This window comes from Oncorhynchus gorbuscha, linkage group LG15 (assembly GCF_021184085.1).
Source record: "Oncorhynchus gorbuscha isolate QuinsamMale2020 ecotype Even-year linkage group LG15, OgorEven_v1.0, whole genome shotgun sequence".
Lineage (NCBI taxonomy): Eukaryota > Metazoa > Chordata > Actinopteri > Salmoniformes > Salmonidae > Oncorhynchus > Oncorhynchus gorbuscha.
In genome coordinates, this window is record NC_060187.1 from 76,019,223 (window position 1) to 76,042,932 (window position 23,710).

The following is a 23,710-nucleotide window of genomic DNA, read 5'->3' on the forward strand; positions in this document are numbered from 1 at the left end:
AGTAATAACACAGTAACAGTCTTGGTAGTAACACAGTAACAGTCTTGTTAGTAACACAGTAACAGTCTTGGTAGTAACACAGTAACAGTAATAACACAGTAACAGTCTTGGTAGTAACACAGTAACAGTAAAAACACAGGAACAGTCTTGGTAGTAACACAGTAACAGTAATAACACAGTAACAGTATTGGTAGTAACACAGTAACAGTCTTGTTAGTAACACAGTAACAGTAAAAATACAGGAACAGTCTTGGTAGTAAGGCAGTAACATTAAAAACACAGGAACAGTCTTGGTAGTAACATAGTAACAGTAATAACACAGTAACAGTCTTGGTAGTAACATAGTAACAGTAATAACACAGTAACAGTCTTGTTAGTAACACAGTAACAGTCTTGGTAGTAACACAGTAACAGTAATAACACAGTAACAGTCTTGTTAGTAACACAGTAACAGTCTTGGTAGTAACAGTCTTGGTAGTAACACAGTAACAGTCTTGTTAGTAACACAGTAACAGTCTTGGTAGTAACACAGTAACAGTAATAACACAGTAACAGTCTTGGTAGTAACACAGTAACAGTAATAACACAGTAACAGTCTTGGTAGTAACACAGTAACAGTCTTGTTAGTAACAGTAAAAACACTAACAGTCTTGGTAATAACACAGTAACAGTAATAACACAGTAACAGTCTTGGTAGTAACACAGTAACAGTCTTGGTAGTAACACAGTAACAGTAAAACACAGTAACAGTCTTGGTAGTAACACAGTAACAGTAAAAACACAGTAACAGTCTTGGTAGTAACACAGTAACAGTAAAAACACAGTAACAGTCTTGGTAGTAACACAGTAACAGTAAAAACACAGTAACAGTCTTGGTAGTAACACAGTAACAGTAAAAACACAGTAACAGTCTTGGTAGTAACACAGTAACAGTCTTGTTAGTAACACAGTAACAGTAAAAACACAGTAACAGTCTTGGTAGTAACACAGTAACAGTAAAAACACAGTAACAGTCTTGGTAGTAACACAGTAACAGTAAAAACACAGTAACAGTCTTGGTAGTAACACAGTAACAGTAAAAACACAGTAACAGTCTTGGTAGTAACACAGTAACAGTAAAAACACAGTAACAGTCTTGGTAGTAACACAGTAACAGTCTTGTTAGTAACACAGTAACAGTAAAAACACAGTAACAGTCTTGGTAGTAACACAGTAACAGTAAAAACACAGTAACAGTCTTGGTAGTAACACAGTAACAGTCTTGGTAGTAACACAGTAACAGTAAAAACACAGTAACAGTCTTGGTAGTAACACAGTAACAGTAAAAACACAGTAACAGTCTTGGTAGTAACACAGTAACAGTCTTGGTAGTAACACAGTAACAGTAAAAACACAGGAACAGTCTTGGTAGTAATACAGTAACAGTCTTGGTAGTAACACAGTAACAGTCTTGGTAGTAACACAGTAACAGTAAAAACACAGAAGCAGTCTTGGTAGTAACGCAGTAACAGTCCTGGTAGTAACACAGGAACCGTCTTGGTAGTAACACAGTAACAGTCTTGGTAGTAACACAGTAACAGTAAAAACACAGAAGCAGTCTTTGTAGTAACACAGTAACAGTCTTGGTAGTAACACAGTAACAGTAAAAACACAGAAGCAGTCTTGGTAGTAACGCAGTAACAGTCCTGGTAGTAACACAGTAACAGTCTTGGTAGTAATGCAGTCACAGTAATAACACAGTAACACTCTTGGTAGTAACACAGTAACAGTAAAAACACAGGAACAGTCTTGGTAGTAAGGCAGTAACATTAAAAACACAGGAACAGTCTTGGTAGTAAGGCAGTAACATTAAAAACACAGGAACAGTCTTGTTAGTAAGGCAGTAACATTAAAAACACAGGAACAGTCTTGGTAGTAAGGCAGTAACATTAAAAACACAGGAACAGTCTTGGTAGTAAGGCAGTAACATTAAAAACACAGGAACAGTCTTGGTAGTTAGGCAGTAACATTAAAAACACAGGAACAGTCTTGGTAGTAAGGCAGTAACATTAAAAACACAGGAACAGTCTTGGTAGTAAGGCAGTAACATTAAAAACACAGGAACAGTCTTGGTAGTAAGGCAGTAACAGTAAAAACACAGAAGCAGTCTTGGTAGTAATGCAGTCACAGTAAAAACACAGGAACAGTCTCGGTAGTAATGCAGTCACAGTAAAAACACAGGAACAGTCTCGGTAGTAATGCAGTCACAGTAAAAACACAGGAACAGTCTCGGTAGTAATGCAGTCACAGTAAAAACGAAATAAACAGTAATACCATTAACACCATTAACAATGACATTATCAACATCTAGAAGCTCAATGGTTTGAAAGAGTTGCTTTGCTATCTGTTCTCACCAATGCTATTTTTCAACAAGACTCCTCCATTTTCAGTGGGGCTGAGAGGGGGTTGAGGAAACCTGAAAGAAAGAGAAAGCGAGAAATAAATGTGATCGGCGGCAGGTAGGCTAGCGGTTAAGAGCGCCGGGCCAGAAACCGAAAGGTCGCTGGTTTGAATCCTCACGCCGACTACGTGAAAAATATGTCGATGTACCCTTGAGCAAGGCGCTTAACCCTAATTGCTCCGTTAAGTCACTCTGGATAAGAGCGTCTTCTTCATGACTAAAATGTGAAATGTGATCAGTGCTCAGAGGACTGGCTTATTACAGTGCACACTCAAGAGCTGTGTTGACTCACGTGGTGGGGCTGTATGGGTTTCCTCCTCCTCCAGTTAAGATGCTGTTTCCTCTCTTCAGGTCAGATGGAGGTCCTGTCTTCTTCAGCTCATCTACCGCCATCTTGATCACATCTGTCCAGCTTCACACAACAAAGCCACATCACCACTACAGTTGGTGCTTCGTCTTTATCTTCATATCTTCCACCTCTCCTCCTCCCTCCCCATAAACCTCTCCTTTCCCACACTCACTTCTCCCTCTCCCCTCCCCTTCTCTCCTCCTCTCCTCTTCCCAAACCCTTCTCCCACACTCACTTCTCCCTCTCCCCTCCCCTTCTCTCCTCCTCCTCTTCCCAAACCCTTCTCTCCCACACTCACTTCTTCCTCTCCCCGACAGATTGAGCCACCAGTTCGTAGATCTGAGCCCCGCTGTCCCAGGTGAAGATCACGTAGAAAGCCTTACGGTCTGACAGAGGGACAGAAGAGAGGGGGATTGAGATGACATATTCCTGCAAGGTGTGTGTGTGCGGCTCCATGTTGATGATGTTGTGTTTTCTTGAATACCAAATATGGCAGGTGTTGTTGTGGGGGAAGGCCGGAGACAGATGCTCTTTTTGGAAGTGGGTTGCTCTTTTGACTCTTACATGGACCAGACCCTGTGCTGTCAAGTTTCTGAAATACCAGCCTCTTGAGTCATGCCTGAACAGCCTTTGGCCGTGTACATAGGCTAACAGTGCATGGCCATCAGATTGCAGGACTGCATAGGGAAAAAGGCAAAGCACCTAGCAAGGTACTGCTCATTGCTCTTTGTCATGGACAGCCTAGCTGTGTGGAGAAGGTGGAGAAGGTATCTTTGACACTACGTGTGTCCATGTATCTGTGAATCTTTGAAATGTTTGAATCCTTCTGGACTGTAATGTGATTTGTGCATTCAAATAAAGTATTTAAAGATGTGCGTGTCTCACCTGTGGCCACCTCTCGGAGGAAGGCAGAGTCTAGTTTGATGATAGGGCTGAGCATCTGCTTTCCCTCCTGAACAGCGATGTTACTCTTACTCTGACACTTCAGCACCATCTTATCATCCTGCTTCTGTAACAGCACCAACAGATCCCCTAGCAACACACACTGCACTTCTGAGAGGGGGCAGGAACAGAGAGGAGAGGAGGAAGAGGAGAGTGGGGCAGGAACAGGGTGGAGAGGAGGAAGAGGAGAGTGGGGCAGGAACAGGGTGGAGAGGAGGAAGAGGAGAGTGGGGCAGGAACAGGGTGGAGAGGAGAGGGGGAAGAGGAGAGTGGGGCAGGAACAGGGTGGAGAGGAGGAGGAGAGTGGGGCAGGAACAGGGTGGAGAGGAGGAGGAGAGTGGGGCAGGAACAGGGTGAAGAGGAGGAAGAGGAGAGTGGGGCAGGAACAGGGTGGAGAGGAGGAGGAGAGTGGGGCAGGAACAGGGTGGAGAGGAGGAGGAGAGTGGGGCAGGAACAGGGTGAAGAGGAGGAAGAGGAGAGTGGGGCAGGAACAGGGTGAAGAGGAGGAAGAGGAGAGTGGGGCAGGAACAGGGTGGAGAGGAGGAAGAGGAGAGTGGGGCAGGAACAGGGTGAAGAGGAGGAAGAGGAGAGTGGGGCAGGAACAGGGTGGAGAGGAGGAGGAGAGTGGGGCAGGAACAGGGTGGAGAGAGGGGGAAGAGGAGAGTGGGGCAGGAACAGGGTGGAGAGGAGGAGGAGAGTGGGGCAGGAACAGGGTGGAGAGGAGGAAGAGGAGAGTGGGGCAGGAACAGGGTGGAGAGGAGGAAGAGGAGAGTGGGGCAGGAACAGGGTGGAGAGGAGAGGGGGGGAGGAGGAGAGTGGGGCAGGAACAGGGTGGAGAGGAGAGGGGGAGGAGGAGAGTGGGGCAGGAACAGGGTGGAGAGGAGGAGGAGAGTGGGGCAGGAACAGGGTGGAGAGGAGAGGAGGAGAGTGGGGCAGGAACAGGGTGGAGAGGAGGAGGAGAGTGGGGCAGGAACAGGGTGGAGAGGAGGAGGAGAGTGGGGCAGGAACAGGGTGGAGAGGAGAGGAGGAGAGTGGGGCAGGAACAGGGTGGAGAGGAGGAGGAGAGTGGGGCAGGAACAGGGTGGAGAGGAGAGGGGGAGGAGGAGAGTGGGGCAGGAACAGGGTGGAGAGGAGGAGGAGAGTGGGGCAGGAAGTGAACAGCAGATGAACAACAGCTTGGGTTTGTGTAAAATGAAATCAGACGATTTGTTCATACATTAAAACAAACTAATGTTTGTAGAGTTGATAGTGCACCTAATGTTTTCTCCTTGGTCACTCTCCAAGTCAGAGGCCCCTCATATATCATCCTTCTCTGGGCCAGGTCAAGGTACTGAGAGAGAAGAGAACAATAGAGACTGATAAAGAATGAGAGAATGGGACAACTGTAGAAAGGATAGCATGAAGAGCACTGGACCACACTACAAGAAGCCCTCACTATTGTCAGTCACCTTGTACTCCAGGTACAGCTCATTACTGGGTTTGAGTCCTGAGGTGTCCAGCCTGCGCTGGTAGTCTTTCAGGGTCTGGAGGGAGAGAGAGTAATAATTTATACTTTACCTCAGACACTTGTTGTAGTAGCAGTTGTAGTAGTAGTGTGTGTGTGTGTGTGTGTGTGTGTGTGTGTGTGTGTGTGTGTGTGTGTGTGTGTGTGTGTGTGTGTGTGTGTGTGTGTGTGTGTGTGTGTGTGTGTGTGTGTGTGTGTCACCAGCAGGTTCTCCATCTGTTTGACCTCCTCGTTGACGTGGTTGAGGATCTTCCTACAGCACTCTGCACTCTGCTGAATACTCTCCTTCTCCAAGGTGTCCTCTACAGGAATACACACAACACATGTCACAACACACACACTCTCTCTGTTTATCTGAATGTGAACAGGGAAGGACACACACAGACCTGTGCACTTGGCAATGTTTTCCAGCAGTAGGGGGTATTTGGTGAGCCTCTGCATCTCAGTGGGGATGATGTCCTTCAGCTGCAGCCTACGACACTGAGGCCTACTCTCTGCCTCCAGTATGAAGGAGTTGAAACGAGGGTCTTTCTTCTGTCTCATCTTCAGCTGTTCCAGGGCCCACGTCTGGTGACTACAGAACCTAGACGTCAGCTTCTGAAACCACTCACCCTCCGTCCCTCCAAACTAGACAGAGAGAAAGTGAGAGAGGGAGAGATTAAAAGCTTTCTTTAGGGATCCATTTCCCTAAGTATCCACTTCATATAAGGGATGAGGGGGTTAGGCTGAGATGGGGTGAGGGGCACAGAGAGAGGGGGTGAGAGGCACAGACAGGGGAGTGATGGAAGGTGACCTGTTCCTTACCCTATTGAGTAACGTGGTCCCGATGGCCTTGACGATGAAATTGTGCTGACGCAGCTTCTTCAGGTGCTCGTAGAAAGCATCTGCACAGAAACACACAGGGAACACAGCGGTTGGACTGGGGTAGACAGTCTGTCCATGGTTGGGTTATTATGGTCAGACTGAGGTCAATTTATGGTTGGGTTAAAGTTACACTAGGGTTCATTTACTAGTGACGAGGGAAAAATATAAAAACATTTAAATATCAGGATATCATTTTGGAAGATATGCCGGTATCATTTTGACAGTATCGCAATATTATTTGTGCAGTAGTTGCACCAAAGTTCCAGTATTTTCCCATCATAACTTGTTCTCCATCTTCTTTTTAAATAAAGAGAATTTGTTTTCAGCACATTTATTTCCATGATTTATCAAAACTTGTTTTCTCATGACTCTCTCTTGTCCTCCTGCAGCAGACATATGGTGAGCAGTATGTTTGGAACATGGAATTGCAATACAATTACAGAATCGAACCGCAATACATAAAGAATTGTGAGAATTGCAATACAGATCTTATCAGAACCTAAGTATCATGGTAACATCATATCGTGAGGTCTTGCCAACAATTTACATTGGTCAGACTGACTTCAGCCAGTATCAGAACTGTAGAAGTGCTGTTGTCGGGTAACAGTCATAGCCATGCAGTGGCAGTCATATCGTGTAAGTGTGGTTGTACTGTAGCGGGGGTTACGGTCGTACTGTAGTTGGGGTTACGGTCGTCCAGTGGCAGTACATTGGTCATGTGGTTGTACTGTAGTGGGGGTTACGGTCGTACTGTAGTTGGGGTTACGGTCGTCCAGTGGCAGTACATTGGTCATGTGGTTGTACTGTAGCGGGGGTTACGGTCGTACTGTAGTTGGGTTTACGGTCGTCCAGTGGCAGTACATTGGTCATGTGGTTGTACTGTAGCGGGGGTTACGGTCGTACTGTAGTTGGGTTTACGGTCGTCCAGTGGCAGTAAATTGGTCATGTGGTTGTACTGTAGCGGGGGTTACGGTCGTCCTGTAGTTGGGGTTACAGTGGCAGTACATTGGTCATGTGGTTGTACTGTAGCGGGGGTTATTACGGTCGTACTGTAGTTGGGGTTACAGTGGCAGTACATTGGTCATGTGGTTGTACTGTAGCGGGGGTTATTACGGTTGTACTGTAGTTGGGGTTACAGTGGCAGTACATTGGTCATGTGGTTGTACTGTAGCGGGGGTTACGGTCGTCCTGTAGTTGGGGTTACAGTGGCAGTACATTGGTCATGTGGTTGTACTGTAGCGGGGGGTTACGGTCGTCCTGTAGTTGGGGTTACAGTGGCAGTACATTGGTCACGTTGGTGTACTGTAGCGGGGGTTACGGTCGTACTGTAGTTGGGGTTACAGTGGCAGTACATTGGTCATGTGGTTGTACTGTAGCGGGGGTTACGGTCGTACTGTAGTTGGGGTTACAGTGGCAGTACATTGGTCATGTGGTTGTACTGTAGCGGGGTTATTACGGTCGTACTGTAGTTGGGGTTACAGTGGCAGTACATTGGTCATGTGGTTGTACTGTAGCGGGGTTACGGTCGTACTGTAGTTGGGGTTACAGTGGCAGTACATTGGTCATGTGGTTGTACTGTAGCGGGGGTTACGGTCGTACTGTAGTTGGGGTTACAGTGGCAGTACATTGGTCATGTGGTTGTACTGTAGCGGGGGTTATTACGGTCGTACTGTAGTTGGGGTTACAGTGGCAGTACATTGGTCATGTGGTTGTACTGTAGCGGGGGTTACGGTCGTACTGTAGTTGGGGTTACAGTGGCAGTACATTGGTCATGTGGTTGTACTGTAGCGGGGGTTACGGTCGTACTGTAGTTGGGGTTACAGTGGCAGTACATTGGTCATGTGGTTGTACTGTAGCGGGGGTTACGGTCGTACTGTAGTTGGGGTTACAGTGGCAGTACATTGGTCATGTGGTTGTACTGTAGTGGGGGTTATGGTGATACTACGGTCAAGCAGTGGTGGAACTGTACTCACAGTGCATGTCTATGATCTCGTCCAGGCTGGGGAAGATGGTGGCCAGCTCTGTGGCGGTCATGAGTTCCTCTCTCTCCAGAGGCTTCCAGAACACTGTCTGCAGAACACTCAGCATGCGCACGTGGGCGTGCTCCGTTGCAAACAACTCTGAGAGAGAGAGAGAGATTACTCTAGTGGCAATTAATTCACAATATTTTGCGTCAGATGAGCAGCAGCTCATTCTTACACCGCAAGTAGTTTACTTCCTCCTCCGTTGGCTGGATCCCTCCATCCCCCACCCCTCCCCCCGTCCCTCCTCACCGTTGATGACCTCCTGCCGCTTGGTCTCCTTCTTGCTGAGGTCTTTGAGCGTGTCTGGGGGGGTGTGTTCTCTCCAGTTGGGCGGGTCCTGCTCCAGCTCCAGGAGGCGAGGGTCCTGTTCCTCCTGCTGGGGGGTGGGGCCAGAGAGGGAAAGACCTGGGAGCACACCCTCGGGCAGTAACACCCCTTCATCAACACTGATAGAAGAGAGGAGGACAGGGGAGGAGGAGTGGGGCAGGTATAAGGATATGGGGATAAAGGGTATGGGCGATAATATCAAAATAATCTAACGCGAAGCTAGAAAAACCTGCTTGGGTTGAGAAGCATTTGGATTGGGACATTACACTATTGGCTGGTTCAAAATTCTACATAATCCACACACAGCACTAACATTACACGTAGTTACAGTTAGTACTGTAGCCCTGACTAAGAAAATAACTCCGGCTCTGACCCTCCTCCTCCAGTCAAGCTGTGTCACTCAGCATGGATCTCTTCCTGTGTGAATGAAGCTGCTGGGGACACAGTGGAAGAAGCTTCCATTCACGCTCACTCAGCCTTTCTGTCTGTTAGACATCAGACAGTCAGTAAATGCAAAGTTAGTTGATCAGTAATGTCAGTGAATATATCAGCCTGTCCATCAGTTACTACAGTCAGTCAGTCTGCCTGTCCATCAGTTACTACAGTCAGTCAGTCTGCCTGTCCATCAGTTACTATAGTCAGTCAGTCAGCCCATCCATCAGTTACTGTAGTCAGTCAGTCAGCCCATCCATCAGTTACTGTAGTCAGTCAGTCAGCCTGTCTATCATTTAGTATAGTAAGTCAGTCAGCCCATCCATCAGTTACTATAATCAGTCAGCCTGTCCATCAGTTACTATAGTCAGTCAGTCTGTCCATCAGTTACTATAATCAGTCAGTCTATCAGCCTGTCCATCAGTTACTATAATCAGTCAGTCTATCAGCCTGTCCATCAGTTACTATAATCAGTCAGTCTATCAGCCTGTCCATCAGTTACTATAATCAGTCAGTCAGCCTGTCCATCAGTTACTATAATCAGTCAGTCAGTCTGTCCATCAGTTACTATAGTCAGTCAGTCTGTCCATCAGTTACTATAGTCAGTCAGTCTGTCCATCAGTTACTACAGTCAGTCAGTCTGTCCATCAGTTACTACAGTCAGTCAGTCAGTCTGTCCATCAGTTACTATAATCAGTCAGTCTATCAGCCTGTCCATCAGTTACTATAATCAGTCAGTCTATCAGCATGTCCATCAGTTACTATAATCAGCCAGTCTGTCCATCAGTTACTATAATCAGTCAGTCTGTCCATCAGTTACTATAGTCAGTCAGCCTGTCCATCAGTTACTATAATCAGTCTGTCCATCAGTTACTATAGTCAGTCAGTCTGTCCATCAGTTACTATAGTCAGTCAGTCTGTCCATCAGTTACTATAGTCAGTCAGCCCGTCCATCAGTTACTATAATCAGTCAGCCCGTCCATCAGTTACTATAGTCAGTCAGTCTGTCCATCAGTTACTATAATCAGTCAGTCTGTCCATCAGTTACTATAATCAGTCAGTCAGTCTGTCCATCAGTTACTATAATCAGTCAGTCAGCCTGTCCATCAGTTACTATAGTCAATCAGCCTGTCCATCAGTTACTACAGTCAATCAGCCTGTCCATCAGTTACTATAGTCAGTCAGTCAGCCTGTCCATCAGTTACTATAATCAGTCAGTCAGTCAGCCTGTCCATCAGTTACTATAATCAGTCAGTCAGTCAGCCTGTCCATCAGTTACTATAATCAGTCAGTCTATCAGCCTGTCCATCAGTTACTATAATCAGTCAGTCAGCCTGTCCATCAGTTACTATAATCAATCAGTCAGTCAGCCTGTCCATCAGTTACTATAATCAGTCTGTCCATCAGTCAGTCTGTCCATCAGTTACATCAGCCTGTCCATCAGTTACTATCAGTCAGTCAGTCAGCCTGTCCATCAGTTACTATAATCAGTCAGTCTATCAGCCCTGTCCATCAGTTACTATAATCAGTCAGCCTGTCCATCAGTTACTATAGTCAGTCAGTCTGTCCATCAGTTACTACAGTCAGTCAGTCTGTCCATCAGTTACTACAGTCAGTCAGTCAGCCTGTCCATCAGTTACTACAGTCAGTCAGCCTGTCCATCAGTTACTATAGTCAGTCAGTCTGTCCATCAGTTACTATAGTCAGTCAGTCTGTCCATCAGTTACTATAGTCAGTCAGTCTGTCCATCAGTTACTATAGTCAGTCAGTCTGTCCATCAGTTACTATAGTCAGTCAGTCTGTCCATCAGTTACTATAGTCAGTCAGTCTGTCCATCAGTTACTATAGTCAGTCAGTCTGTCCATCAGTTACTATAGTCAGTCAGTCTGTCCATCAGTTACTATAGTCAGTCAGTCTGTCCCAGTTCAGTCAGTCAGTCTGTCCATCAGTTACTATAATCAGTCTGTCCATCAGTTACTATAGTCAGTCAGTCTGTCCATCAGTTACTACAGTCAGTCAGTCTGTCCATCAGTTACTACAGTCAGTCAGTCTGTCCATCAGTTACTACAGTCAGTCAGTCTGTCCATCAGTTACTACAGTCAGTCAGTCTGTCCATCAGTTACTACAGTCAGTCAGTCTGTCCATCAGTTACTACAGTCAGTCAGTCTGTCCATCAGTTACTATAATCAGTCAGTCAGTCCATCAGTTACTATAATCAGTCAGTCAGTCTGTCCATCAGTTACTATAATCAGTCAGTCAGCCTGTCTATCAGTTACTACAGTCAATCTGCCTGTCTATCAGTTACTACAGTCAATCTGCCTGTCCATCAGTTACTATAGTAAGTCAGTCAGCCCATCCATCAGTTACTATAATCAGTCAGTCAGTCAGCCTGTCCATCAGTTACTATAATCAGTCAGTCAGTCAGCCTGTCCATCAGTTACTATAATCAGTCAGTCTATCAGCCTGTCCATCAGTTACTATAATCAGTCAGTCAGCCTGTCCATTAGTTACTATAATCAATCAGTCAGTCAGCCTGTCCATCAGTTACTATAATCAGTCAGTCCATCAGCCTGTCCATCAGTTACTATAGTCAGTCAGTCAGCCTGTCTATCAGTTACTATAATCAGTCAGTCTATCAGCCCATCCATCAGTTACTATAATCAGTCAGCCTGTCCATCAGTTACTATAGTCAGTCAGTCTGTCCATCAGTTACTACAGTCAGTCAGTCTGTCCATCAGTTACTACAGTCAGTCAGTCAGCCTGTCCATCAGTTACTACAGTCAGTCAGCCTGTCCATCAGTTACTATAGTCAGTCAGTCTGTCCATCAGTTACTATAGTCAGTCAGTCTGTCCATCAGTTACTACAGTCAGTCAGTCTGTCCATCAGTTACTATAGTCAGTCAGTCTGTCCATCAGTTACTATAATCAGTCTGTCCATCAGTTACTATAGTCAGTCAGTCTGTCCATCAGTTACTATAGTCAGTCAGTCTGTCCATCAGTTACTACAGTCTATCAGCCTGTCCATCAGTTACTATAATCAGTCAGTCTATCAGCCTGTCCATCAGTTACTATAATCAGTCAGTCTATCAGCCTGTCCATCAGTTACTATAATCAGTCAGTCTATCAGCCTGTCCATCAGTTACTATAATCAGTCAGTCAGTCTGTCCATCAGTTACTATAATCAGTCAGTCTATCAGCCTGTCCATCAGTTACTATAATAACTATAATCAGTCAGTCTATCAGCCTGTCCATCAGTTACTATAATATAATCAGCCTGTCCATCAGTCAGTCTATCAGCCTGTCCATCAGTTACTATAATCAGTCAGTCTATCAGCCTGTCCATCAGTTACTATAATCAGTCAGTCTATCAGCCTGTCCATCAGTTACTATAATCAGTCAGTCAGTCTGTCCATCAGTTACTCCATCAGTTACTATAATCAGTCAGTCTATCAGCCTGTCCATCAGTTACTATAATCAGTCAGTCTATCAGCCTGTCCATCAGTTACTATAATCAGTCAGTCAGCCTGTCCATCAGTTACTATAATCAGTCAGTCAGTCTGTCCATCAGTTACTATAATCAGTCAGTCTATCAGCCTGTCCATCAGTTACTATAATCAGTCAGTCTATCAGCCTGTCCATCAGTTACTATAATCAGTCAGTCTATCAGCCTGTCCATCAGTTACTATAATCAGTCATCAGTCTGTCCATCAGTTACTATAATCAGTCAGTCCTGTCCATCAGTTACTATAATCAGTCAGTCCTGTCCATCAGTTACTATAATCAGTCTCAGTCTGTCCATCAGTTACTATAATCAGTCAGTCTGTCCATCAGTTACTATAATCTGTCCTGTCCATCAGTTACTATAATCAGTCAGTCAGCCTGTCCATCAGTTACTATAATCAGTCAGTCAGTCTGTCCATCAGTTACTATAATCAGTCAGTCTATCAGCCTGTCCATCAGTTACTATAATCAGTCAGTCTATCAGCCTGTCCATCAGTTACTATAATCAGTCAGTCTATCAGCCTGTCCATCAGTTACTATAATCAGTCAGTCTATCAGCCTGTCCATCAGTTACTATAATCAGTCAGTCAGCCTGTCCATCAGTTACTATAATCAGTCAGTCTAGTCTGTCCATCAGTTACTATAATCAGTCAGTCATCAGTTCAGTCCTGTCCATCAGTTACTATAATCAGTCAGTCTATCAGTCTGTCCATCAGTTACTATAATCAGTCAGTCTATCAGCCTGTCCATCAGTTACTATAATCAGTCAGTCAGTCTGTCCATCAGCCTGTCCATCAGTTATAATCAGTCAGTCTATCAGCCTGTCCATCAGTTACTATAATCAGTCAGTCTATCAGCCTGTCCATCAGTTACTATAATCAGTCAGTCTATCAGCCTGTCCATCAGTTACTATAATCAGTCAGTCTATCAGCCTGTCCATCAGTTACTATAATCAGTCAGTCTATCAGCCTGTCCATCAGTTACTATAATCAGTCAGTCAGTCTGTCCATCAGTTACTATAATCAGTCAGTCTATCAGCCTGTCCATCAGTTACTATAGTCATCAGCCTGTCCATCAGTTACTATAATCAGTCAGTCAGCCTGTCCATCAGTTACTATAATCAGTCAGTCTATCAGCCTGTCCATCAGTTACTATAATCAGTCAATCAGTCCATCAGTTACTATAATCAGTCAGTCTATCAGCCTGTCCATCAGTTACTATAATCAGTCAGTCTATCAGCCTGTCCATCAGTTACTATAATCAGTCAGTCAGCCTGTCCATCAGTTACTATAATCAGTCAATCTGCCTGTCCATCAGTTACTATAATCAGTCAGTCAGCCTGTCCATCAGTTACTATAATCAGTCAGTCAGTCAGCCTGTCCATCAGTTACTATAATCAGTCAGTCAGTCTGTCCATCAGTTACTATAATCAGTCAGTCAGCCTGTCCATCAGTATAATCTCATCAGCCTGTCCATCAGTCAGCCTGTCCATCAGTTACTAATAGTCAGTCAGCCTGTCCATCAGTTACTATAATCAGTCAGTTCTATAATAGTATCAGCCTGTCCATCAGTTACTATAGTCAGTCAGCCTGTCCATCAGTTACTATAGTCAGTCAGCCTGTCCATCAGTTACCTCAGTTACTATAATCAGTCAGCCTGTCCATCAGTTACTATAGTCAGTCAGCCTGTCCATCAGTTACTATAATCAGTCAGTCAGTCAGCCTGTCCATCAGTTACTATAATCAGTCAGTCTATCAGCCTGTCCATCAGTTACTATAATCAGTCAGTCTATCAGCCTGTCCATCAGTTACTATAGTCAGTCAGCCTGTCTATCAGTTACTACAGTCAATCTGCCTGTCCATCAGTTACTATAATCAGTCAGTCAGCCTGTCCATCAGTTACTATAATCAGTCAGTCAGTCAGCCTGTCTATCAGTTACTATAATCAGTCAGTCAGTCTGTCCATCAGTTACTATAATCAGTCAGTCAGCCTGTCCATCAGTTACTATAGTCAGTCAGCCTGTCCATCAATTACTATAATCAGTCAGTCTATCAGCCTGTCCATCAGTTACTATAGTCAGTCAGTCTGTCCATCAGTTACTATAGTCAGTCAGCCTGTCCATCAGTTACTATAGTCAGTCAGCCTGTCCATCAGTTACTATAGTCAGTCAGCCTGTCCATCAGTTACTATAGTCAGTCAGCCTGTCCATCAGTTACTATAGTCAGTCAATCTGTCCATCAGTTACTATAGTCAGTCAGTCTGTCCATCAGTTACTACAGTCAGTCAGTCTGTCCATCAGTTACTACAGTCAGTCAGTCTATCAGCCTGTCCATCAGTTACTATAATCAGTCAGTCTATCAGCCTGTCCATCAGTTACTATAATCAGTCAGTCTATCAGCCTGTCCATCAGTTACTATAATCAGTCAGTCAGTCTGTCCATCAGTTACTACAATCAGTCAGTCTTTCAGCCTGTCCATCAGTTACTATAATCAGTCAGTCTATCAGCCTGTCCATCAGTTACTATAATCAGTCAGTCAGTCTGTCCATCAGTTACTATAATCAGTCAGTCTATCAGCCTGTCCATCAGTTACTATAATCAGTCAGTCTATCAGCCTGTCCATCAGTTACTATAATCAGTCAGTCAGTCAGCCTGTCCATCAGTTACTATAATCAGTCAGTCTATCAGCCTGTCCATCAGTTACTATAATCAGTCAGTCTATCAGCCTGTCCATCAGTTACTATAATCAGTCAGTCTATCAGCCTGTCCATCAGTTACTATAATCAGTCAGTCAGTCTGTCCATCAGTTACTATAATCAGTCAGTCTATCAGCCTGTCCATCAGTTACTATAATCAGTCAGTCTATCAGCCTGTCCATCAGTTACTATAATCAGTCAGTCAGCCTGTCCATCAGTTACTATAATCAGTCAGTCAGTCTGTCCATCAGTTACTATAATCAGTCAGTCAGCCTGTCCATCAGTTACTATAATCAGTCAGTCAGCCTGTCCATCAGTTACTATAATCAGTCAGCCTGTCCATCAGTTACTATAGTCAGTCAGCCTGTCCATCAGTTACTATAATCAGTCGGTCTATCAGCCTGTCCATCAGTTACTATAGTCAGTCAGTCTGTCCATCAGTTACTATAGTCAGTCAGCCTGTCCATCAGTTACTATAGTCAGTCAGTCTGTCCATCAGTTACTATAGTCAGTCAGTCTGTCCATCAGTTACTATAGTCAGTCAGTCTGTCCATCAGTTACTACAGTCAGTCAGTCTGTCCATCAGTTACTACAGTCTATCAGCCTGTCCATCAGCTACTACAGTCTATCAGCCTGTCCATCAGTTACTATAATCAGTCAGTCTATCAGCCTGTCCATCAGTTACTATAATCAGTCAGTCTATCAGCCTGTCCATCAGTTACTATAATCAGTCAGTCTATCAGCCTGTCCATCAGTTACTATAATCAGTCAGTCTATCAGCCTGTCCATCAGTTACTATAATCAGTCAGTCTATCAGCCTGTCCATCAGTTACTATAATCAGTCAGTCTATCAGCCTGTCCATCAGTTACTATAATCAGTCAGTCAGTCTGTCCATCAGTTACTATAATCAGTCAGTCTATCAGCCTGTCCATCAGTTACTATAATCAGTCAGTCTATCAGCCTGTCCATCAGTTACTATAATCAGTCAGTCAGTCAGCCTGTCCATCAGTTACTATAATCAGTCAGTCAGTCAGCCTGTCCATCAGTTACTATAATCAGTCAGTCTATCAGCCTGTCCATCAGTTACTATAATCAGTCAGTCAGTCAGCCTGTCCATCAGTTACTATAATCAGTCAGTCTGCCTGTCCATCAGTTACTATAATCAGTCAGTCTGCCTGTCCATCAGTTACTATAATCAGTCAGTCAGCCTGCCTGTCCATCAGTTACTATAATCAGTCAGTCAGCCTGCCTGTCCATCAGTTACTATAATCAGTCAGTCAGTCTGCCTGTCCATCAGTTACTATAATCAGTCAGTCAGCCTGCCTGTCCATCAGTTACTATAATCAGTCAGTCAGCCTGCCTGTCCATCAGTTACTATAATCAGTCAGTCAGCCTGCCTGTCCATCAGTTACTATAATCAGTCAGTCAGCCTGCCTGTCCATCAGTTACTATAATCAGTCAGTCAGCCTGCCTGTCCATCAGTTACTATAATCAGTCAGTCAGTCTGCCTGTCCATCAGTTACTATAATCAGTCAGTCAGCCTGCCTGTCCATCAGTTACTATAATCAGTCAGTCAGCCTGCCTGTCCATCAGTTACTATAATCAGTCAGTCAGCCTGCCTGTCCATCAGTTACTATAAGCAGTCAGTCAGTCTGTCCATCAGTTACTATAATCAGTCAGTCAGCCTGTCCATCAGTTTCTATAATCAGTCAGTCAGTCTGCCTGTCCATCAGTTACTATAGTCAGTCAGTCTGTCTATCATTTAGTATAGTCTGTTAGTCAGCCTTTCACTATGTCAGTCTGTGGCTGTGCTCCTCTCTCGACCCATGAGAGAAGGGGGATAGGGGTCTGCCTTACGAGGGATGGGGAGAGGTCGGGGAGGAGTGTGCTGCCGTGGCGGCGGCTTGCAGGTCCACGTCGCTACGGGAACGCGACTGTTTGGCCCGGGAGGAGCCACGGCGACGGGAGGAATGTCTGTCCACACGAGCACTCTCACTGCGTCCCACACGCCTGGGGAGGAAGGAAGGGGAGAGCACATCGAAGGGAGAGAGGAGAGCGAGAGGAGGGCCAGTGGGTGGGAAAAATACAAGGAGGATGGTAGTATAAGGAGGAAGGCAGGGGAGGAAGTAGAGAGACAGACAGAGTGAGGAGTACAGGAACCACAAGGAAATGGTCCAAAAGACCAAACCAAAGAGTACGGAGTGGAACAACAAAGACAGGGGAGATATTAGGATAAAGTGGATCCAAGCAGGAGAACCATTACAGAGGAAGTCAATGTGATGTCAAAGAAATGTAGAGGATCAAAAGAAAAGCACACAAGAGATGTGACAGAGAATGGATGGTTAGACTCAGGAGCATAGAGACACCACACAGTCCTGGGTTACTGCTTAATGACTAGCCCTATTAGAACACATTGGAAGCAGAGACACTCCACACAGTCCTGGGTTACTGCTTAATGACTAGCCCTATTAGAACACATTGGAAGCAGAGACACTCCACACAGTCCTGGGTTACTGCTTAATGACTAGCCCTATCAGAAAGACATTGGAAGCAGAGACACACCACACAGTCCTGGGTTACTGCTTAATGACTAGCCCTATCAGAAACACATTGGAAGCAGAGACACTCCACACAGTCCTGGGTTACTGCTTAATGACTAGCCCTATTAGAACACATTGGAAGCAGAGACACTCCACACAGTCCTGGGTTACTGCTTAATGACTAGCCCTATCAGAAACACATTGTAAGCAGAGACACTCCACACAGTCCTGGGTTACTGCTTAATGACTAGCCCTATTAGAACACATTGGAAGCAGAGACACTCCACACAGTCCTGGGTTACTGCTTAATGACTAGCCCTATCAGAACACATTGGAAGCAGAGACACTCCACACAGTCCTGGGTTACTGCTTAATGACTAGCCCTATCAGAACACATTGGAAGCAGAGACACTCCACACAGTCCTGGGTTACTGCTTAATGACTAGCCCTATCAGAACACATTGGAAGCAGAGACACTCCACACAGTCCTGGGTTACTGCTTAATGACTAGCCCTATCAGAACACATTGGAAGCAGAGACACTCCACACAGTCCTGGGTTACTGCTTAATGACTAGCCCTATTAGAACACATTGGAAGCAGAGACACTCCACACAGTCCTGGGTTACTGCTTAATGACTAGCCCTATTAGAAACACATTGGAAGCCCATCTACCTCAACACTATAAGTTAAGAAAGCGGTCCTTAGTAACATCTCAGTGTGTCTGTGTACCAAGGCCTTTCAATTACGCAGTGTTAAATGGCAATCAATTGGGCTTCTCAACCCTCCAATCTCACACACACACTGACAAGAAGACTATTATATTATAACATCACAGCCCACTCACGTCAGTCCAAGGTACAGGATAAACAATACTTAGCCATGCAGTGTGTGTGTGTGTGTGTGTGTGTGTGTGTGTGTGTGTGTGTGTGTGTGTGTGTGTGTGTGTGTGTGTGTGTGTGTGTGTGTGTGTGTGTGTGTGTGTGTGTGTGTGTGTGTGTGTGTGTGTGGTAATGCAGGATGGACTGTGTTATCAATATGAGGCCCAGTGCGTGTCCGTATCCCTGTCGCAGAGAAGTAGAAACCCACCTTGTCTTGCGTCTGTAAAAACACGGGACAGGACAGTTACATAACCACCACAACCATTCAACAGTAACACACCCCCTTTCTACAAACCTCCAACTCTCCCCATCAACCGCTGCAGCACACGGACAGAGCCTAGCAGCACTGAACGCACTGTAAAACCACAGAAAGCAAAGCACACCCACAAACACAAGACGTCTGCTGTCCTGAACATGGTACCACATGAAGCCCTGTGAAGACTGGACAACAGAACATAGCGAAACCCTATAGAACCACACACACTGATGCCTTCTGCAAGCAACAGACATGAAAGTGAACCAGACCTCACTGCTTCACCTACAGTAGGACTGGGATAAAGCCGACAGCAGACAAATCTAAAGCTGGACCGCACGACTGAAGCACAGTAAAAGTCAACTTAATGAACTTAAGCCTGTAGAGAAACAATGCTGTACAAACCAAATATAGCACAATGAATGCCCAAATCAGACAGACGTACAACCCCAGACAACATAACGTTATACCAGCTTTCCCCAGCTCTGGTACTTGAGTCTAGCCTGCAGACACACAGACAAGATGACACACTACAGTACAATGTTAACTATTATACACTTAACTTGCTCTGAACAACTGAGCAGAGTCAGCATCGCACAAACAAGGAGACAGCAGTGGTGCTTTGGAAGAGGAGCAAACACAAACAGGAAAAATGATGGACACACACAGAGAGAAAGTGGAGAACAGGTAAACAAAACAAGAGATTTGTGGTAGAGGAGAAGGGAGGAGGAAGGGTTGGGGGCTGGAGGGGAAGACCAGGTCCCTGTAGCCCCAGTAAGGGTCCATATCCAAATGCTGGGTGGGTCTTAGTGATGTTCGCTACATGGAGTTGCTCTGGCAGGGCAGGGTTAAGGTGTGGTAGGTAGGCTAGGCAGCACAGTACACAGCAGGAACGGACGGAGAGACTGAGGGAGTTTTACCACGCTTCCTCGGCCTTAGCATAGCCACTGACCCCTAACCTTTTTAAACTGTTTGACTATGTTCAACATCTTCCCGAAAGGTGTTGGGTCTATGTTGGTCTTTGGTTTTATACATCTCATCTACTCCATTTTTTTTTTTACCTCTCTTCCTCTATTTTTTCCTCACCTGTCTTTGTCCAGGTTTTCCTCCAGGGGGTGTTCATTGGGTGAGGGGGGCTCCCATACAGCCAGCCCCCCTGCCATCCCCCCGGGGGACAGCTCACCCCCCTCCGCCACCAAATGGGGGTCCGAACGGCTGCTGAACAGACCTGGGAGAGGAGCAAAGGAAACACACATTTCAGATTCACCTCACTGACTACACCCTAAGTTAGGTTGGGTGGTGCTATGCTACCATGTATCCGTCCAATCAGCCTTACCTATCTCGTTGTGGGAGAAGTCTGGGCTGGAGGTCACACTGATGTGAACTCCTGATCCCTCGCTGACCTCCAAACCCTGATGGGGGGAGGATCCTGTGGAAACAGACTTCCTGTTTAATGCTGGAGGAGCAGCATCAGGGGCGGAGGAGCCTCGAGAGAGAGCGAGGCCGCTGGAAACCTTACGCTCCTGATTCACCTTCTCTTTATCCACTGAGAGAGAGAGCAAGAGAGAGAGCGAGAGATGGTAAAAGGGATGACATTGAGGAGAAAAAAAAGAGTCAAAACAGTCAAGAGTCATTTCTATGAGAGACTATGAGAGAGAAACAGAGACAGACAGGATGAGTATAGGGTAATCAGTGGATCTGTGGTGAGAGAGGAGGGTTAATCATTCTCAGGGTGTGTGTGTGTGTGTGTGTGTGTGTGTGTGTGTGTGTGTGTGTGTGTGTGTGTGTGTGTGTGTGTGTGTGTGTGTGTGTGTGTGTGTGTGTGTGTGTGTGTGTGTGTGTGTGTGTGTGTGTGTGTGTGCTGGGCGAGATGGACAAAAATCCATGTTGTGATACATTGACCAATTGTTTGAATAATGATAAATCAGCAATAAATCATGTTTGGGGGAGGTGCTAGAGCTGGGCGAGATGGACAAAAAGTGATAATGTGATGAATGTAACTATTTTGCTCGATAACAATAAATAGCCTACAACAATAAAACTAAACGTTTTAAAGGGACAGTTAGGCTACTTTACATTAGCGGGAGGGCTTTTGACTATTGATTTCCAGTGCCAAGAAAGTCAACAGATGGCAGTTGGAACTCAAAACACTTAGCTAGTGATATTGTTGCTATATAGACAAGTAGGCTATTTGATTCATTGATCAGTAAATGTAGGCTAACATCATACAACAACTTTCCAGCACTAGACCGAGGCTACTTGATGTAGAACAAGAGCTCACAGTTTTACCAATTTCATGTCAGATTCTGATGGTTATCTGCGTTTCTCCAAACAGCAAATTTCAAAGTTGCACCAAACGTCACATTTCTGCAGGAATCAACTTAATACATAGGCTATTACCGTTGACCAAACAACGGTTTAGAGAACAATCTACAGGAACATTGTTTAGCAAAATCACAGATGTTTGTTTCTTCGTCCCAGCTGTAGCGTGTGTGGTGAGTCCAACTATCAAAACACCAGTGATTACAGATCATGCCATATAATATACACCTAGACGCAAAACAGTAAGTCAACAAATCAAAAGCTCCGCATTCCCCTCAGATCCCCTTCCAGGTTTGATTTGGTACATGCAAACATGCATTGGGGTTGATTAGTAAGGACTAAACCATTCTAGAGATAAAGGGGTGGGGAAGAGGAGATGAGAGCCAGACGGTGGTACCTTCAGCCTCCACTTTAGGAAGTTTGACCTCAGCTGAAAGAAGAACACAGGGCAAGACAACGGGTTCTTTTTATTTCTACAAAGACATTGTCTTATACAGGCACTACGGTCATTCTGGTAGACCCACTTTTAGATGGTGATCGATAATCAAACACCTGACATAGCTTATACTATATGTCATCCATTCTGTTTCTCTGTATGCAGTGTGTATTTAGTAGTGCATACAGTATGTATTTAATAGTGTATACAGTATGTATTTAGTAGTGCATACAGTATGTATTTAGTAGTGCATACAGTATGTATTTAGTAGTGCATACAGTATGTATTTAGTAGTGCATACAGTATGTATTGTTTTTTAACGATGTAAGGAAGACAAACTAATTTCCCCTTGGGTATTGATAAAGTACAATCTCATCTCATATTATGACACTACTGGTACGTACTGCTGCCAGCAATCCAGCCACCGGCGGCGCTGAGGATGTTGGGAAAACCCCCCTTCGGTTTAGATTTAGTGGACTCCTCACTCTTCTTATTCTGAGAGGGAGGAAGAGAAACAAAGAAAGAGCGCATTATGACAAGAACAGTCCAATAATACTGGATAGGTTGGTGTGTGGGATGGACTGGGGACTGTGGAGTCCAGCTAGCTGCCAACCAGACAGACAGACAGACAGACTCACCTTCCCAAGGGGTCTCCTGAAGAACCCTCTGGACTTCTTACTGTCAGCTACTCTGGACTTCACTCCTAGGTGCTTCATGTAGAAGGCCACTGCTGCAAAAATCGACGAACTGGAGGACGAGAGAGATTAAAAAAGTTAGTGGTCATGAAAGTATGAAAGTACATACTGTATAAATGCATATTTATTGGCATTGCAATAGAAACAGTAATGATACACTATTACAGAGGATGCTAGCATGAGCTGTAAATAAAAATAATGGGCGTGAAAGAGACAGAGTAGGGCTGGGGATGAGATGAGAAAAGGGCTGGGGTTGGGATGAGAAAAGGGGTTGAGATGAGAAAAGGGGTTGAGATGAGAAAAGGGGTTGAGATGAGAAAAGGGGTTGAGATGAGAAAAGGGGTTGAGATGAGAAAAGGGCTGGGGTTGAGATGAGAAAAGGGCTGGGGTTGAGATGAGAAAAGGCTTGGGGTTGAGAAGAGAAAAGGGCTGGGGTTGAGAAGAGAAAAGGGCTGGGGTTGAGAAGAGAAAAGGGCTGGGGTTGAGATGAGAAAAGGGCTGGGGTTGAGATGAGAAAAGGCTTGGGGTTGAGAAGAGAAAAGGGCTGGGGTTGAGATGAGAAAAGGGCTGGGGTTGAGAAGAGAAAAGGCTTGGGGTTGAGAAGAGAAAAGGCTTGGGGTTGAGAAGAGAAAAGGGCTGGGGTTGAGATGAGAAAAGGGCTGGGGTTGAGATGAGAAAAGGGCTGGGGTTGAGATGAGAAAAGGCCTGGGGTTGAGATGAGAAAAGGCTTGGGGTTGAGAAGAGAAAAGGGCTGGGGTTGAGATGAGAAAAGGGCTGGGGTTGAGATGAGAAAAGGCTTGGGGTTGAGAAGAGAAAAGGGCTGGGGTTGAGAAGAGAAAAGGGCTGGGGTTGAGATGAGAAAAGGGCTGGGGTTGAGAAGAGAAAAGGCTTGGGGTTGAGAAGAGAAAAGGCTTGGGGTTGAGAAGAGAAAAGGGCTGGGGTTGAGAAGAGAAAAGGGCTGGGGTTGAGATGAGAAAAGGGCTGGGGTTGAGAAGAGAAAAGGGCTGGGGTTGAGAAGAGAAAAGGGCTGGGGTTGAGAAGAGAAAAGGGCTGAAGAGAGAAAAGGCCTGGGGTTGAGAAGAGAAAAGGGCTGGGGTTGAGAAGAGAAAAGGCCTGGGGTTGAGAAGAGAAAAGGGCTGGGGTTGAGATGAGAAAAGGGCTGGGGTTGAGAAGAGAAAAGGGCTGGGGTTGAGAAGAGAAAAGGCCTGGGGTTGAGAAGAGAAAAGGGCTGGGGTTGAGAAGAGAAAAGGGCTGGGGTTGAGATGAGAAAAGGGCTGGGGTTGGAATATGAGAAGGGCTGGGGTTGGAATATGAGAAAGGCTGGGGTTGGAATATGAGAAAGGCTGGGGTTGGAATATGAGAAAGGCTGGGTTGGAATATGAGAAAGGCTGGGGTTGGAATATGAGAAAGGCTGGGGTTGGAATATGAGAAAGGCTGGGGTTGGAATATGAGAAAGGCTGGGGTTGGAATATGAGAAAGGCTGGGGTTGGAATATGAGAAAGGCTGG

The 23,710-nt window shown here is 45.4% G+C and overlaps 1 protein-coding gene across 4 annotated transcripts in view; it reads right to left on the reverse strand.

The window, feature by feature from the left end:
• LOC123998057 (rho guanine nucleotide exchange factor 1-like) overlaps positions 1-23,710 on the reverse strand; it is a 56,371-nt gene that overhangs the window by 5,193 nt on the left and 27,468 nt on the right. The window contains exons 9-26 of one of the 4 annotated variants that reach the window (XM_046302893.1): positions 22,147-22,255; positions 21,913-22,003; positions 21,470-21,502; positions 20,087-20,296; positions 19,837-19,978; positions 18,706-18,717; positions 16,936-17,088; positions 8,373-8,569; positions 8,073-8,219; positions 6,040-6,119; positions 5,622-5,862; positions 5,437-5,537; positions 5,180-5,254; positions 4,986-5,061; positions 3,675-3,842; positions 3,088-3,175; positions 2,733-2,852; positions 2,394-2,455 (exon numbers count right to left, since the gene is read on the reverse strand). In XM_046302893.1, coding sequence (XP_046158849.1) covers positions 2,394-2,455; positions 2,733-2,852; positions 3,088-3,175; positions 3,675-3,842; positions 4,986-5,061; positions 5,180-5,254; positions 5,437-5,537; positions 5,622-5,862; positions 6,040-6,119; positions 8,073-8,219; positions 8,373-8,569; positions 16,936-17,088; positions 18,706-18,717; positions 19,837-19,978; positions 20,087-20,296; positions 21,470-21,502; positions 21,913-22,003; positions 22,147-22,255 — 2,105 coding nt within the window. The remainder of the gene's footprint in view (positions 1-2,393; positions 2,456-2,732; positions 2,853-3,087; positions 3,176-3,674; positions 3,843-4,985; positions 5,062-5,179; positions 5,255-5,436; positions 5,538-5,621; positions 5,863-6,039; positions 6,120-8,072; positions 8,220-8,372; positions 8,570-16,935; positions 17,089-18,705; positions 18,718-19,836; positions 19,979-20,086; positions 20,297-21,469; positions 21,503-21,912; positions 22,004-22,146; positions 22,256-23,710) is intronic. The other 3 variants (XM_046302895.1, XM_046302894.1, XM_046302896.1) reach the window with 3 other exon arrangements.